At 36.3% G+C, this 16,158-nt stretch overlaps 1 protein-coding gene across 1 annotated transcript; it reads right to left on the bottom strand.

The window, feature by feature from the left end:
- Positions 1-941: 941 nt before the first annotated feature.
- LOC129928672 (uncharacterized) lies at positions 942-15,960 on the bottom strand. The gene is made up of 6 exons (XM_056043981.1): positions 15,682-15,960; positions 12,831-12,933; positions 11,259-11,377; positions 7,681-7,789; positions 5,461-5,570; positions 942-3,492 (listed from the first exon to the last, which is right to left on the bottom strand). Exons 1-6 carry the CDS (start codon positions 15,728-15,730, stop codon positions 3,404-3,406), a joined length of 579 nt encoding a protein of 192 aa, XP_055899956.1. The 5' UTR covers positions 15,731-15,960; the 3' UTR covers positions 942-3,403.
- Positions 15,961-16,158: the final 198 nt, after the last annotated feature.

The following is a 16,158-nucleotide window of genomic DNA, read 5'->3' as shown; positions in this document are numbered from 1 at the left end:
ACATAGCCTCCTATATCCACCTAGCCTGCTTCGGGTTCCTTATAGAAGAAACATTTACAAACTATTCAAACTAGCAGCTAATTTACTCTGAGTAGATAATTTAATTCCCTTAAAGAGAATTTTAGTCTCGGGTTGGGGGGGGGGGGCGGGGACTGGATTGGCGCAAGAGAAAAAAAAATATAATTTTAATTTCAATCAAAACAATCGCCTCTTATAATAGTGACTCTTCTGTACAAAGGAGGAAATGTTCTGAAACAAAAATGTGATTTGTTTCTACTATTTAATGTTACAAGTGATACATTTTTGAAATCGCTTGAGTATTGTGATGCCGTGTACATGTACACACTCTAACACTGGGAGACTTCTGAACGGTACAAAAGTCACTTTGTTCTTTGCTACGTCAGACTGTCAGCGCCACTCCATGGCTGTGGAGCGTGACTAAGATCTGACATCCTCTGTGTGAATGAACTTCTCTGTTCTGTTCTCGTTTGTTGTTTAGCCGTTATCACGATTCCTCTTTTCAGCTTGCGAATTCATCAATGTAAAAAGTCCAGAACATGGAAATTGGTCAAACCTGGATACGGTTCTCGAAAACGGCTCCAACTATTTTCTTAGAAATTTTAACAGTTTATGTATATCTTTGGGAAAAGAATTACTAGCTAACTGGCCAGTCACAGTTTTGTTTGACCGTTATAATTTTTTCAAGCTAAAAATTTGGATTAGCGAAACATGCTCATGAGGAGCATCAGGAGAGATTGCCGACCATGCCCTTCAAAGCTACAGACTCTATGGAGAGTCCCGAACAATACACTGGCCCCCGAAACCCTAACAGTCTGAACTGGAAACCAGTGCGCAGTTTATCCACCTTTCAGCCCACACAAAAAAAAAGATGAATGATGTATAGATAAGTACAACATTAAAATGAAAACAGATTTATGCAATTTTGAGCAAGCCTTTTTTTAATGATAAATTATCAATGTTTAAAAAAATGCAATGTTACACCACAGCGATAAGTGTATAAGCATTCATTCTTGCGAGATTTAGATCTTTTTCTATTGACAGCAGACTTCGTCACATTTGCTTACGTTCTAAAATAAAATCACTAGCCTATACAAAGAAATAATAGGACACCCAAAGCTTTAGCAGAAGTGATGACGGCATTGCTTGCTTTACATTCTAAGAAGCATCATTCTTTTGTCCGATTTTTTAATCCCCAAGTAAAATTTGCAGACTTCGCTCAGAGTTGACCAATGACGTAATCACACCGCGAGCTACATTCAGAATTCAATTTTGGAACTTTTACTTAAGAAATAAAATGTCTGGTCACGAAGATCAAATATAGTCCGTTCTTATTCGTTTAACCCTTAACGCATACAAAAGCGAACTTGCAGTAGAAATGTAAATATATTGTTGCAACTGCTTAGTACTAAAAGGGTTAACTCAGTCTTTCAACACTGAGCTTATAAGGTGACTTGTTTAATGTGTATTCAACTTTTATTATTATTTTTTAATTCTCTTTTTTCTTTTTTTTTTAAATCTTTAAATTCTAAACAAAAGAGTTAGCAATTTTTCATCTGAGAAATGGGCTTTTGTTTTGTTTGTATTTCTCTTTGTTATCTACGAAGGTGCTGAGTTCAAACCTTTGCTGCCTTAATTACCTGTTGCCCAGTAGAAGTTTTATGATCTAAGTTGTAACAAACTCTGCTTCAATGACGCATCTAAAACCCAGATCGCAACACATAAATATCGATAAATAAACATAGACACTGAGAAATACCTAGATGAAACTTTAGTGCATACATGCACACAAAAACAATACACACTCACACACACACATGTATACAGAGAGAGAAATTTAAATATACAGAAATTTAAAATATATGCTAATACATTATACATCTACCTTTTCTTTCATGAATTTGAATGTACAGGGTTTAATCAATGTAATTAAGCATGAAGAGTTAACATAATGTCAATACTGATCGAAAGGAAGAAGAGAGCCACCAATTTCCAAAAAAGTGATTTAAAATAGACCTGGCCATAGTAATGATTTTAAGACATTGGGGCCCATAACCAAATGTCTGTCTCATCAAAGTAATTGATTCTTGAGACATTTTTTTTTACCAAGTTCTACTGTATCATTGGAAGCCCGATTTACAAGTGATGAACATACGCAAGAAAATATAGAAAAAAATACTTTTTTTTTTAAAACAAAGCTTATATGAAGTTTCATTGTATCAATTAGTTTGGATCAGTCATGGAATTTAATTTGTAATAAATCAAGACTAACAATAATAAATCTGTGCGATTAGAAATATTTTTACCAATTGTTTTTGTTTAGTGCAATTTCATGCTTTTAGCTTTCTCAATACGCTATGATCCTATCTCCTGTCTGGACCAGTCATAGATGGGGCAGGGGTTAGAATGGGTGTATCTACGTAAATGTTACCGAGAACGCTTTTTAAATGCATTTTATATAAATAAAAAAGTGTACTACTTGAATTTGAACTCACCTCAATACAATACCCACTAACCACTGTGCCAACAAAGTGCTTAAGAAAATTAAGGTTTTATAGATTATCTATTGTTAGTTTCAAACTTTTAAGCGACGACATAAAATATAAAGGGGACTAATTCAACTTATGCCACCGCAAAGTACTATTTCTTTCCTTTGTTTGATACAAAACAAAATATTTAATTACCAATAGTTAACTAATTAATTGGTTAATTTTTATATTGATTCTTGTTCTTTCAGGTTCAAAAGATAATTGTGCGAAATATTAACTTGATCCGATACTTGGGTGTGGGAGAGATAACGTATATAGGATTTTGTATAGGACAGACAGAATGAATTGATATAAGGTTCGTAAAACATTATTTGCTTAACATATCATTTCATTATATTTAAATAATAGTAAAGTTTCTTGGTATAATTCTCCCTTTGATTTAGTGTGACCGGCGATGTATATTGTATGTGTATTGAATATAAAATATTGGCATTGTATGTATTAGAAATACCTCCTTTAGGGAACATCTAGCATAGCATATCTGCTTACATTCAAATTTGTATTCCTCATCTAGAATTCTCTCATGCATATTTTTAAAACTATATAGTGGTTGAATATAATATGAGTATACATTAAAAATAAAATGTGGTCACTATGATACCTCCGCAAACGGAAAACAGTATTATAATGATATAGTTTTGCTACAATTTAAATATAGGATTAAAGAACAAAGAGGCACAGGTTCGTATTCAATTTTGGCACTCAAATGACTTACTTTCTTAGATACAAAAACTATTATCTACACATTGAAAATAAAAATGCATACATACGTACAAGCATATTTTAAAAAAATGTAAAGAATAAAGCAATTATCTCCCTTATTTCTTAAAATAAAATTACATCCGGACCAGTAAAACCAGAGAGAGTGCTGCGAACAAGCAGCTGGGCCCAGATATACTTCCGGTGTTCTTAAACCTACCCTTACCTGAAAAGAAATAAGACAATACAAATTAGTTGAGGAAATTAAATAGTCTAGGCATAAAAATATCAGGTAGGCGCGGTGGATAAGCGGTAACGCGTTTGGCTTTTGAACCGGGGGTCCGAGTTCAAATCCTGGTTCGTGATCCCTTGGCGCCTCTGAGTCCCCCCACCTGACATTAGTTGGGAAAAAGTAAAGGCGGTTGGTCGTTGCGCTGGCCACAAGACACCCGCGTCAACCGTAGGCCACAGAAACAGATGACCTTTACATCATCTGCCTTATAGACTACAAAGTCTGAAAGGGGAATTTTACTTTTATAAAAAATATCACACAAGCACACACATACAGAATGGTGAGCTTACTATCTTTCACAAACCAGTTATTCAAAACTACGACTTGCGGGCATTATTTGGACCTTGAAGCGCTACTATCCTCCCCGCCCCCGCCCCCCCCCCCCCATTGTTAGTTCTGGCCACAGTAGAGGAAATTAAATGTTAAAAAAAACACAAAATTAAAGTACTGAATCTGTCTGTTAATACCGTGTCGTAAATATAGATTGTTCCCTAGCCTGGAAAAAAAAAAGAGGGGGGGGGGGTTAATATCACTTTTATAGACTATAAAATAATATGAATGTATCTTTTTACTTAACATTATCTTATCTTATCTTATACACCACAGACGTTACTTCAAATGGTTGCTCCACCTTTTTTTTTAAAATCTATCATTCATTAGTTATTAAGTGCGGACTACATGAGGTATTTGTATATAGGAAGAAAAGTCTTTTTTATTTTTGTTTGTCTGATTCAAATAAGGTTAGGATAAGTGTAATTAAAATATTTTTACTCCATTTCTGTGATTAATTTGTAATAGATCTAGAAGAACAATAATATAATTGTGCATTTGTAAATAATGTTACTTATTGTTTTTGTTTAGACCTAGAGCGCAAGTTCATGCTTTGAGCGCTATGGTCCAATCACTTGTGTGGACCAGTTGGGGTGGGGGAGGTTTACCTGGGAGAAGGCTTCCGGGCTAGCTTTTCAAAAACATTTTATTTAAGTTGCTTGACTTAAATGCGGATATCAACCCTAACCACTGTGTTAGACAAGTGCCTATGAAAATAGAAGGTTTTATAGTTATCCATTGTTGGTTTCAAAATTATTTTTCTTTACACAAAGGCATACGTCTCCTTACTGTCACTATTTTTAAACAAAATTACGACTAATTGATAAAATAATTGGTCAGTTGTTTTGTTTTTTTTTTGTTTGATTCATGTGTGTTAGGGACAATGAATAATTATGAAATGTTTTAAGTTGATACGAGAATGAGAAATTGGGACAAATAACGTGTAATAAAATGTGTACCAGACGTGTAATGAAATGTGTACCAGACGTATAAAATGTGTACCAGACGTATAAAATGTGTACCAGACGTATAAAATGTGTACCAGACGTATAAAATGTGTACCAGACGTATAAAATGTGTACCAGACGTGTATTAAAATGTGTACCAGACGTGTATAAAATGTGTACCAGATGGAAAGAGTGAGTTGATTGTTAAAAGCTTTGTATTTTTAAAAAAATATAGCCTTATACTACACGCAATATGACCAACAGCCTTTTACCTCCCCGGCTGAATACTTAGTTCGTTGATCAGACTGGCTATGACCATTGTTCATTAGAACTCAGTTCATATCTTTCTTTTTTTCTCTCTCTCTCTTTCTCTCTTTCTCTCTTTCTCTCTCTGTTTCTTTTTTCCTCTCTCGCCTCTCTCTATTGTTCTCTCTTTGTTTCTTTCTTTCTTTCTTCTCTTTCTTTCTGTCTCTCTCTTTTGTTCTCTCTTGCTCCATCTTTCTTTCTCTTTCTATCTTTCTCCCAATAACTCTCTCTCTCTCACACACACACACACACACACGAACATACGCACTATTTTATGTTTCACTACAAGATAAACTGACCTTAAACAAAAAATACTTACATTCAATAAGAATTGGTTTTGACTGTTCAAGTGTCATATCAATTTCCTTGATTGTGTTCCCGCACTTTGACTGCAGCTCTGTCAAACAACGCTCAAGTTTCAGCACTTTCCTGGCAAGCAATAAAAAAAAAATGAGCCTATAATGGCGACTTGTTGGTAACATGACATGTTGTTGTTGTTGTTGTTGTTGTTGTTGTTGTAGCTGTTCTTGTTGTAGCTGTTGTAGCTGTTGTTGTTGTTGCTGTTGTTGTTGTTGTTGTTATTGTTGTTGTTGTTGTTGTTGTTGTTTTTGCTGTTGTTGTTGTTGCTAATGTTGTTGCTGTTGTGTTGTTTTTGTTGTTGTTGTTGTTGCTGCTGTAGTTGTTGCTGTTGTAGTTGTTGTTGCTGTTGTTACTGTTGTTGTTGCTGTTGTTGTTGTTGTTACTGTTGTTGCTGTTGTCGCTGTGGCTGTTGTTGTTGTTGTTGTTGTTTCTTTTATCAATATTTTTTTTTTCGTTTTCCCTACGTATATCTACCAGGTAAAGTTCCCCAGGTAAAGTTCCCCAGGTAAAGTTCCCCTCTCAGACCTTGTGGCCTCTAGGGCAGATGATGAATGGTAGATTAAAAAAACAATAGAACGATTGTCCTACAAAGTTGTCGGTTGAAGTATATTGCTCTGAATACAATTACTAGCTCGTTGGCCCCATTGGGATAGCTCCAGTTTGACCGTTATAGTTTTAAAAAAGGAGGGGGAGATTAATTCGGCTAGAGAACGTGGACTAGGTCTAGATCCAACATCGGTTTTGAAAGGACTTCGCAAGCCGGAATTTCCTAACTTCCAAAAGAGATACAAAGGCACCGATAGCAAATACAAACAGACATAAAAACTATTTTTGTTCCCCTGGCAATCAAATCATTAAATAGAAACAATCTGATATAAACTTTGTCACATGTAAATTTTGAGCGAGTCAGGTGTGAATGTACACTTTGTTATTTTAAAGTTACAAAAGTTTTGTTTGGTGTAATGCACAAATTGTAAAACTAATTTCATTACGGACAATAAAGATTAGTATTATTATTAAATAATAGTTTAATAATACTATGTTTACGAAAATTCTGCACATCGCCTTTTAAGTCTAGAGTTGAAGGCCTAACATTGGATTATTATAAAGTTTAGTAGATCTTTATATTCATTTAAGCAGTATTCTGTTTCCGTGGAAAAAGGGAAATGGTAATGGGGCGCGGTAAAAAATGTTCCATTCTTGTTGTAATATAACATTCATTTGTTATTAAGAGAAAAGACATCGCTCTTAAAGTTGGATAAAGGATGTGTTTAATAATAATAATAATAATAATAATAATAATAATAATAAAACATTATAACTATTATGGGCGTAGCCAGGATTTTTTCGGGGAGGGGGGATTTTTTTTACTCCCCCCCCCTGCTATATATATATACATATACGCGCGTGCGTGCGTGCGTGCGTGTGTGTGTGTGTATGTGTGTATAGTAAATCGTTATTATATTCTGACCCTTCATTCTTTTGGAAGTCGTTTATTGGACCCTGGAATAAGTTATTCCTGGAGTTAGTGGGAAGATTGTAGACGCCCTGCCCATGCCAGCTAGGAGGTCTAGTGGAGTGCCCCGCCGCCTAGCGGTTTACTTTAATTTTATTTTAAAATGGTGGTTTTAAGCTTCAAACCCTGCTGGAGTGGGTTTTAAACACCAAAACCCCTCTTGGCTACGCTCATAGAATCGGGTGACTATTGTATGCTTTAGTCTTATATTAAATAGGGGGTTTTGACTACAACAAAATTTGGAGGAGATTTTTTTAAACTTCAAATCCCCTTAGCTACGCTCATGGAATTTTGGTGACTCTCGTTTGCATTATTATTTTTTTTTTATAGCAGAGGGAGTTTTAAAAAACCTCAAAACTACCTTGAGGTGGATTTTAAACTCAAAACCCTCTCAGCTGCGCGGGGGCAAGTGATGGTTTAACATAGAGTCACATCTAAAATAAACAAAATCAAAGCCAAAAATCAGTCCCAAAACTCCACATCCCCCCCCCTGCAGGGGAATTTCATTTCGGGGGGGGGGGGGATTGAGCCCCAAGAATCCCACGGCTAAGCCCATGGTATTGTTCATGTCTTTCTTGTTTATGTTTTTTTTTTCTTGTTTACAGTGCCTCTATTCAAATCATAACTTCATCTAACCGTTAAAAGTTCAGTATTTTCACTAACCTGCAGTCCTCATCAGTCATGTTCTTTGCTCCCTGGCTCTGCGGCCCAACTGAACTTTCAGTAAAACATTTGGACATGCCGAGCGCTGAACAGGTCATATCTTGTTTACCTGTCGAGAAGACATAATCTAATGAGATTTCCTAGACCTTAGATTCCCCTAAATACTGTGAAGAGGCTACAGGTGAGTTGGTTTGGGTCATTTTTGTAAGTCATGACACACTCACAAAAGTTCAGTGTATGTGTGGGGGGGGGGGCAGGAATATGAAACTATCAAAAAAATCAAACAAAGCATATGCCAATAATAGAATATGCATCCTCTGTTTGGGACTCCTCAACTCAAGAAAACATTAAGAAACTGGAACAGACACAAAATAGAGCAGTGAGATTCATAACAAACGAAAACTCACATTTGACTAGAGTAACACCTTTAGTAAAATCACTAAATTTAGAAAGCCTTCAGGACAGAAGACTCAAAAGTAAAGTAGCAATTAAACATAAAATACTTCAAATACAAATACAAAATCTAATAGAATACTCAGAGAGACACAAAGATAAAGGCACATTCCTCGTCCCATATGCTAGGACAAATTTGTACAAATACTTCTTCTTCCCTAGTGCTATTAGAGCATGGAATGGATTGCCTGAGCCAGCCAGGAAAACCAGTGACTTGGCAGAATTTAAGTCATTGATTAGAATGCATGGTAATGATTAGTAAGTAATCATCTTCTTTTTTGAAGTAACGTCTGTATTATATAAGATAAGATAAGGTCGTCCAAAGAAAAACTGGCTAGATAACGTTAAACAATGTCTCTCTTGATATCCTGCTAAGAACAACTGCTGGTCGGGAACAGGGGAGAGGTTTGGTTCCGCGCACTGTCCCAGCACCCCTACAGCGAAATGGGGACACGACAATTCGTTCACTGACATTTCGTTCACCGACAAATCGTTCACGACTTTTCGTTCACGCGACTATTCGTTCACCAGACATTTCGTTCACCCGACAATTCGTTCACGCGACATATCGCTCACGGACTATTCGCTCACAGACAACTTGTTCACCGACAACTTGTTCACCGACAGTTGGTTCACGACAAATCGTTCACGCGACAAATCGTTCACGCGACTATTCGTTCACGGCACGGACAAATTGTTCACAGACAAATCGTTCACTGGATAGTAACATATTGTTTATATTATATGTTCTCGTCGCGTGTTTAATTTATTTACATTAAAACTTTTGTAGCTATTATTTCCAAATGCAAAAAATTTCTAGAGATCAGGTCAAATCCGAGTTTATTTAATTTCGTTGTTGTTGTTAATATTTTGTTAATGATGACAGAATGTGGTAAAAATTATACTTAAAATAAAAAAAGAGATCTTACAAGCAAGCTAAAAATGTAAATGGGCCCTCACTTTACTATTTACTATAGGTAACATTTTTACTTTCACCTTTAATATACATTTACACCCCCTTCTTTTTTTCATCTACCGGGAATCTACCCATTCATCTGGCTACTCTAGTTGACACCTAGCTGAGTTGAGTTGAGACAGACTGGCTCCTCTGGAAGTCATACAACTTATTGGACATTGCCTATACACATGTTCAATCTGTTAACATTGAAAATATCTACTAGACACTAGTATAGTACTTTCCATCAAGTTTAAAAGAAGTTTTATTTTATTTTTATTTTAGTTAACTTGTTTCTATATGTGACCACCCATTGGTAGACTAATTTGATTGCTTTGACTTCAATAACAAATTTATTGAAAAAAAATTATTTTGTTGTTTTGCAATAAATTATAATTTTTTGATAGGGAACCAAAATATTTCCTAGTGTTCTATATGTAATTAGTTTTTTTTTCTTAGATGTCTTAATTGATAAGTATTAACCTTAGATCTGTATCTAGTATGTGACGTTCAGAGTTGAACAGTGAAACCATGTGCTGTACCAAATCTAGTACCATTGCTAAAAATCTAAATTATCTCTCGTAAAAACACTGAAAGGATTGTGGAAAAAATACTAGTGTGTCTGAACTAGCCAGGAAAACCAGTGACTTGGCAGAATGCATGACGCGTAGGACGTAATCATCTTCTTTTTTGAAGAAACGTCTGTATTATATAAGATAAGATTTGTTTTTGTTAATAAGATATCAATAAAATGGGTATGTTAATTAAACATCTGGACCGCTATTAAGAAGATAAGCAAATATGGATAGGTCGACCAAGACTACATGATGGACACGAGAGTAAAAGAAGGCCTACATGTTGAAAGTAAAAATGTTACCTATAGTAAAGTGAGGTCCCATTTAAAATTTCAGCTTGCTTGTAAGATCTCTTTTATCTTTTAAGTATAATTTTTTCACATACTGTCCTCATTAACAAAATATTAACAACAAACTAACAAAAGTTTTAAAAAGAATTTCGGATTAGGCCTGATCTCTAGCAATTTTTTTGTTTTTGGAAATATCCAGTGAACGATTTGTCTGTGAACAATTTGTCTGTGAACGAATTGTTCGTGAACGATTAGTCGCGTGAACGATTTGTCGTGAACCAACTGTCGGTGAACAAGTTGTCGGTGAACAAGTTGTCTGTGAGCGAATAGTCCGTGAGCGATATGTCGCGTGAACGAATTGTCTGGTGAACGAAATGTCTGGTGAACGAATAGTCGCGTGAACGAAAAGTCGTGAACGATTTGTCGGTGAACGAAATGTCAGTGAACGAATTGTCGTGGAACCCAGCGAAATGTAGACACGAGCATTGCTATTAGTCGAAAAGCGAAACGTTAATGAAGTACGGTGCAAACTGTAAAGCCGTGTTCTGTAATAACTCTCAAAGTCCAGGCCTATGTGTATGCTATGTGTGTTTGTCGACTGCTAATTCTGGGCGACCAACACAACACCAGTTTCGTCTGCCATCCTTAGTCTGGTTACGGTGGGGTTTGTTTTGTTTTGTTTTGTTTTTTAATTAGGTCAATGAGACTACTTGTGGGTTGTTGAGCGGTCGCTATGGTAAGTTAGACTACAACATTTGGGCAACTGGTTCAAACATGGATGAATAACTGGAACGATGAATTCTAATCTGAGTATACCGTCTTGTAACACAAGCATATAACTGGACCATCCGATTATTATGATCATAATGATGGAGTGTCAATATGTTTTGATTAACATGAATCGATTATTGTTAGATACTTTTTAATGCTGGAGTAATATTGTAATCAGAAAGCAAGATGAGCCAAACACTGTACACGCAACCGGAGGCGCCATGGCTTCCTGGTTCAAATCCTGGTGAAGACTGGGATGTTCAGCTTCGGGGTCGTTATGGCGCCTCTGAGTCCAGCCAGCTCTAATGGGCACCTGACATTAGTTGGGGAAAAGTAAAGGCGGTGTGGTCATTGTGCTGGCCACTTGACATCCTCGTTAACCAGATAAAACATCTGCACTTTGTATACGCAGTCAGGGCTTCGCACACAGTGTCGTTGGCTCTGAATCGGGCCATATCGCCATAAAGAGTTAAAATGTGTAAAAATGTATGCATTTTTATTTCACCAATCTTAAAACAAAATTCTATTACTTACAATAAGTATTTAACGCACTTTCCGTCCCATCCATACTAGCCTGAATCAATTTTCGATGTTCATCCGTCTTGCATCCTACAATGGCCTTGTCGTAGCAAGACTTTACTTTTGAAAGGTTACTGTAGATAGATAATTAAAAAAAAAAAAACAGTTAACATTCACAGAGTATGCATGTTGTTAAGCTAGAGGGGCTTTTTTTTCTCAGTTCAATGTACTCGATTTTAATATTCCTAATGTAATGTAATAATTTATTGTTTTTTTTTTTTTTTTTTTTTTTGCCGTACCTGATTTAGAAAAGGACTTTCAATTGTTGACCCTATATTAGCGACTAAGCAGGGACAATTTCAAATTTTTTGGAAAAAAAATATTAATATTACCCCCTCCCCTTTTTAGAACAGTAGCCACTTTTTCATAAATGTTTTTGTTTTTAACTTTTACATGGACGCATCCTCATATACACTATGAGAAAGTGTTTTGTTTTTTTTTAGTCGAAATAAAATAGTGCTTCAAATGTCACAGACCTATAAATATATATTAGAAACAAACTCCTATCCGCGATTGATCAACTCACAGACCTATATATAATTATATATATATATAGATAGATAGATAGATAGATAGATAGATAGATAGATAGATAGATAGATAGATAGATAGATAGATAGATAGATAGATAGATAGATAGATAGATAGATAGAGATATATATATAGATATATATAGATAGATATATATACATATATATATATATATACATATATATATAAATATATATATAGATACATAGATACATAGATTGTTATGTATTAATCACAGAACTATATATTCTCGCAAATTCATGAAATAAAGCCATTCCTGTTAGTTTCTATATATTGCCAGTGCCAATACATGAAACAATGACAATCATACAAAGTAGCTCTGACCTAATGGATAAATACATAGGTTCATCGACCTGACGGTGCCAAAATTGACGGTGCCAAAATTGACGGTGCCAAAATACGTGTTCGATACCCGACTTCACCTGATGTTGTTTTTTTTTATAAATTCTTTTTTATATTTAACTGTATTGTAAGTTGTAAGGGAGGTATTGCCTTTTAAAGAAATGTATTTTTTAATGTTTATCTTGTTCAATGCATCCTTCAATAGCATGGGTATTTTTATTTATGCTGGACTAAGCCAGTCAGAAAAAAATGGTTACTTTGAAATTTTTAAACCACCACTATCCCCAAAACAATAAAAGAGGGTCCAAAACTCTAAAAATAAGCTTTCTCTTTCTCCCTCTAGATCAGGGGTTCTCAACCTGTCGGTCGCGACCCCCTTGTGGGGTCGATTGAGGATTTGCCAGGGGTCGCCAAAGACCATTGAAAAAATGGATTGTTTTTGTCTACTCTTCTATTGCTGTGTGTGTATGCAAGGGGGGGGGGGGTCGTCGCGGCAGACTGGAGGATTGTAAAAAGGGGTCGCCGAGAACAAAAGGTTGAGAACCGCTGCTCTAGATCGTCTTCCTCGCCACCCCCTAATTATTGTTCTCACTAAATCAATTCAAACAAAGTATGTAAACCACGTGATTATACTTGCAAAGTGCAGGGATATTTTTAGGATCTTGACTTTGTGATTGAGACAATGATTGGCATTCAGAGCTTTCTGACAAACAAGCTTCAGAGGTGATGAAACAGCCTGGCAGGAGAAAAACATTATATAATGAATTGTACAATAGATAGATAGATAGATAGATAGATAGATAGATAGATAGATAGATAGATAGATAGATAGATAGATAGATAGATAGATAGATAGAGATGCTCTATGGCAGGGGTTCTCAACCTGTGGGTCGCGACCCCTTTGGGGGTCGATTGACGATTTGCCAGGGGTCGCCTCAGACCATCGAAAATATGGATTGTCATTGTCTACTCTTCTATTGCTGTGTTTGTGTAAGGGGGGGGGAGGGGTCGCGGCAAAGTGAGGAATTGTACAAAGGGGGTCGCCGAGCTTAAAAGGTTGAGAACCGCTGCTCTATGGCCTATGCATCTATTACTCAGACAGATAGATGAGACCTTTGCACATTGCATGTGAATGATCGCAGGGCAACCGTTGATGCTACAAATTGTATAAATGACAATAGGACTCTGGTTACCAATTATCATATTCACATAAAAGTGTGACTTTTTTGCTCACTTATTCAAAATACCGTAACCAGCCTATTGACCTGCATTGTGGTCATAAAGGTGTAGCTATTTTTACATGTAAGCAACAGTCGCCGTAACACAATATACAGTAATATGGGGGAGGTAATATAGTGCAATCCAGTGATGCCCAACATACGGCCCGCGGGCCACATCCGGTCCGCGACGTGATTCCATTCGCCCGCCGAACCGACGGCACAAAGTGTAGAAAATCTACTCTCCACAAATATATTAGAAAGAAAATATTTCCTTTACTGGGTAGCATTTTTCGTTGAGGTCCCTGTCTTCTTCAACATTCATAGATCTAAAAGTATTCCATATAAACAGAGAAAGAGAGTATTTTAAAAATGTATCACATTCTCCTTTTTTAACTATGCTCAAAATGCTTAACTTGCTAACAAAAATACGATGTTGAAATTTGATGACGTCGTTCAAGTGTTACGTAGTCATATGACGATGCGTGTGTCACAAATGTGTGTTATAGTATAATCAGAAATCTTGATTATGTGCAGCATCTCCATTTGATCAAACCAGGGCGTCTCTGGGCGCAACATTGTAAATCTTAGTTGTGTCAGGATTAGTTAACCTGGCGATCCCATTTCTTATCTGTAAATACTGCCTTCGAAGAACTAAATGATTTTGTAGGGAATTCGTATGAATTTTGGGAGGACAACTTTAAGACAGTAACGCAGAGTGACTCCAAGATAGTATTACGGAATGTTAGAAGTCGAGTACAGGACAATCTATTAAGAACAAAGCATTCCGTGAAGGGATGACACCATGAACATCAGCTGTCTATTGACGGTCATCACCCCAATGTGTACAAGTTAATCTCTTACTTTCTCAGAGAACACTGAGAACAAGATTCTGAGCTACAATGCTGGAGAACGAAGTAACGCTGCAAGCAAGACAAAGTACCTCCAATTTGACAGAAGTCTAGCAGCTATATTCGCAATGTACGGAAACAAGACACTGATGGAGATTCTACGTGACAGTGCATACAATTTAATTTTGTGAAAGTTTTGTGTGTATGTGACAAGTATGAAAGTATCTTTGTGTGTTTTGAAATGCACATTTCGAACGTAAAATAAATGATATGTTTTGAATATATTCTTTTTAGCTTATCATAATTCTTGCATAATGTTTGATTATTTATATTTTAAGATATCTAAAGTGTTTCCTGCAAAATGACTTACAAATAATGGTAACATTAAATTTTAAAAAATATATTGGCTCTATTTTTTATTTTACGATATCTAAAGTATTGTCGGCGCTATTTTGTCCGCGCTATTTTGTCGGGGAACCCTAAAAAAGTGCTTGCAAGCAATGATGGAAGAAATGTGTTCTGAAAAAAAGAATCTTGTTGAAGATGTCAGCCTTTCTCGTGACAATGGCGAGGCATCATCATCACTCCTTTGAGTTCCTCATGGAACATAGGGCCTCGACAAAAAAACACGCCACCCTCCACGGTCTCTTGCTAGTTTTTTTTATGGTTTCCCAGCTCTTCCCGGTCTTCTCTGCTTCTTCCAGTACACTGCGTCGCCATGTTCTTTTTGGTCTTCCTCTGCGTCTTGTTCCCTGGGGGCTCCACTCTAAGGCACAAGGGCGAGGCAAAGTGAAAGATATTGGTAAATGTCTCCATTTGAAACTAGGAGACATAACAGAATTGGAAATTATGATGGTTTCTACTTCATGTTGCTTGCAGAAACTTGTCTACATCTCTATCACAACCGTTTACGATGATCACAATAATGACAGACACTTATTGGTTAGGACCATGGACTATATATATGGTCTATGATTAGGACTAACATTTCTAGTGATAAATCGGGCAAAACCTATGTTACGTAATCATCTCTAGGACGAGCATCTGGAATTCTAGATTCAGTGCCCCGACTAGATTCATGTGTTTCTAATAAAAATGGTTTACTGTCTATTTATTTATTTTTTTTTTTTGTTGATGTGGCCTGCGACACGAGTGTTGAAAATTAAAAATGGCCCGTGTTCCGAATAAGGCTGAGCATCACTGAGGTAATCTAATATGCATCATGCTACGCAACATTCCAGTTTGATAAGGTGAAGGCTATCAATGTAAATACCAATCACTCTGGAATGCAGCTACATTTATATCTATTATTGTACCCTATTTTATTCTTTTTTTTTTTCCATGTAGTCAAAAAAGAAATTTACATTTTAAATAAGGTATACTATATGTGAATAAATTGAATAAATACGTATTTACCACTTAGTACAATACTGCCAGCACACAAGAACAAAGCAAAATAATCCATGTTAAACTGCAAGAAAAAAGGCCGACAGCTTTTCCTTGAAACAAACTAGATTCTAGATGTCTAGATTTAGAGGGTACAAGCGAGCAACACTGCAGTTCTCCCTAAGAAGGCACTGACAGAGGATAGTAGCTTTAAGTTGCCTCCTCTTTTTTTTTTATCTCCCTTTGACTTTTCTCTCTTACTTTAAATACTCGCCCTCAATGGTTCGCTTCCAAGCTGGAGGGGGGAGGGGAGGGGTGAAGGAGGGGCCGAAGATATGAATTGCTGATTTCGGAAATAGAAAAAAAAAGGGAGAGGGGAGAGTCGTGTTAGATGGTGGAGCGCTCTAAATACTCGCTGGCGTGAGTTGGTGTGAGTTGTATGTCAAGGTCGAAGAATGTGGCATCTAAACGCGTGTGAGTAGTATTTTAGAATTCGCTCATGCATCA

This window comes from Biomphalaria glabrata, chromosome 10 (assembly GCF_947242115.1).
Source record: "Biomphalaria glabrata chromosome 10, xgBioGlab47.1, whole genome shotgun sequence".
NCBI classification, from domain to species: domain Eukaryota; kingdom Metazoa; phylum Mollusca; class Gastropoda; family Planorbidae; genus Biomphalaria; species Biomphalaria glabrata.
This window is presented reverse-complemented; position numbering and strand designations above follow the sequence as displayed.

Bases quoted from the DNA above. Each gene is read 5' to 3' on its own strand.
- LOC129928672 (XM_056043981.1), bottom strand. From the start codon at position 15,730: ATGGATTATTTTGCTTTGTTCTTGTGTGCTGGCAGTATTGTACTAAGT. The intron at 7,790-11,258 runs GTAAGTAATAGA...TCTTCTCGACAG, and splicing joins AAGTGCGTTAAATACTTATT to GTAAACAAGATATGACCTGT. The intron at 3,493-5,460 runs GTAAGTATTTTT...ATTTCTTTTCAG, and splicing joins AAAACCAATTCTTATTGAAT to GTAAGGGTAGGTTTAAGAAC.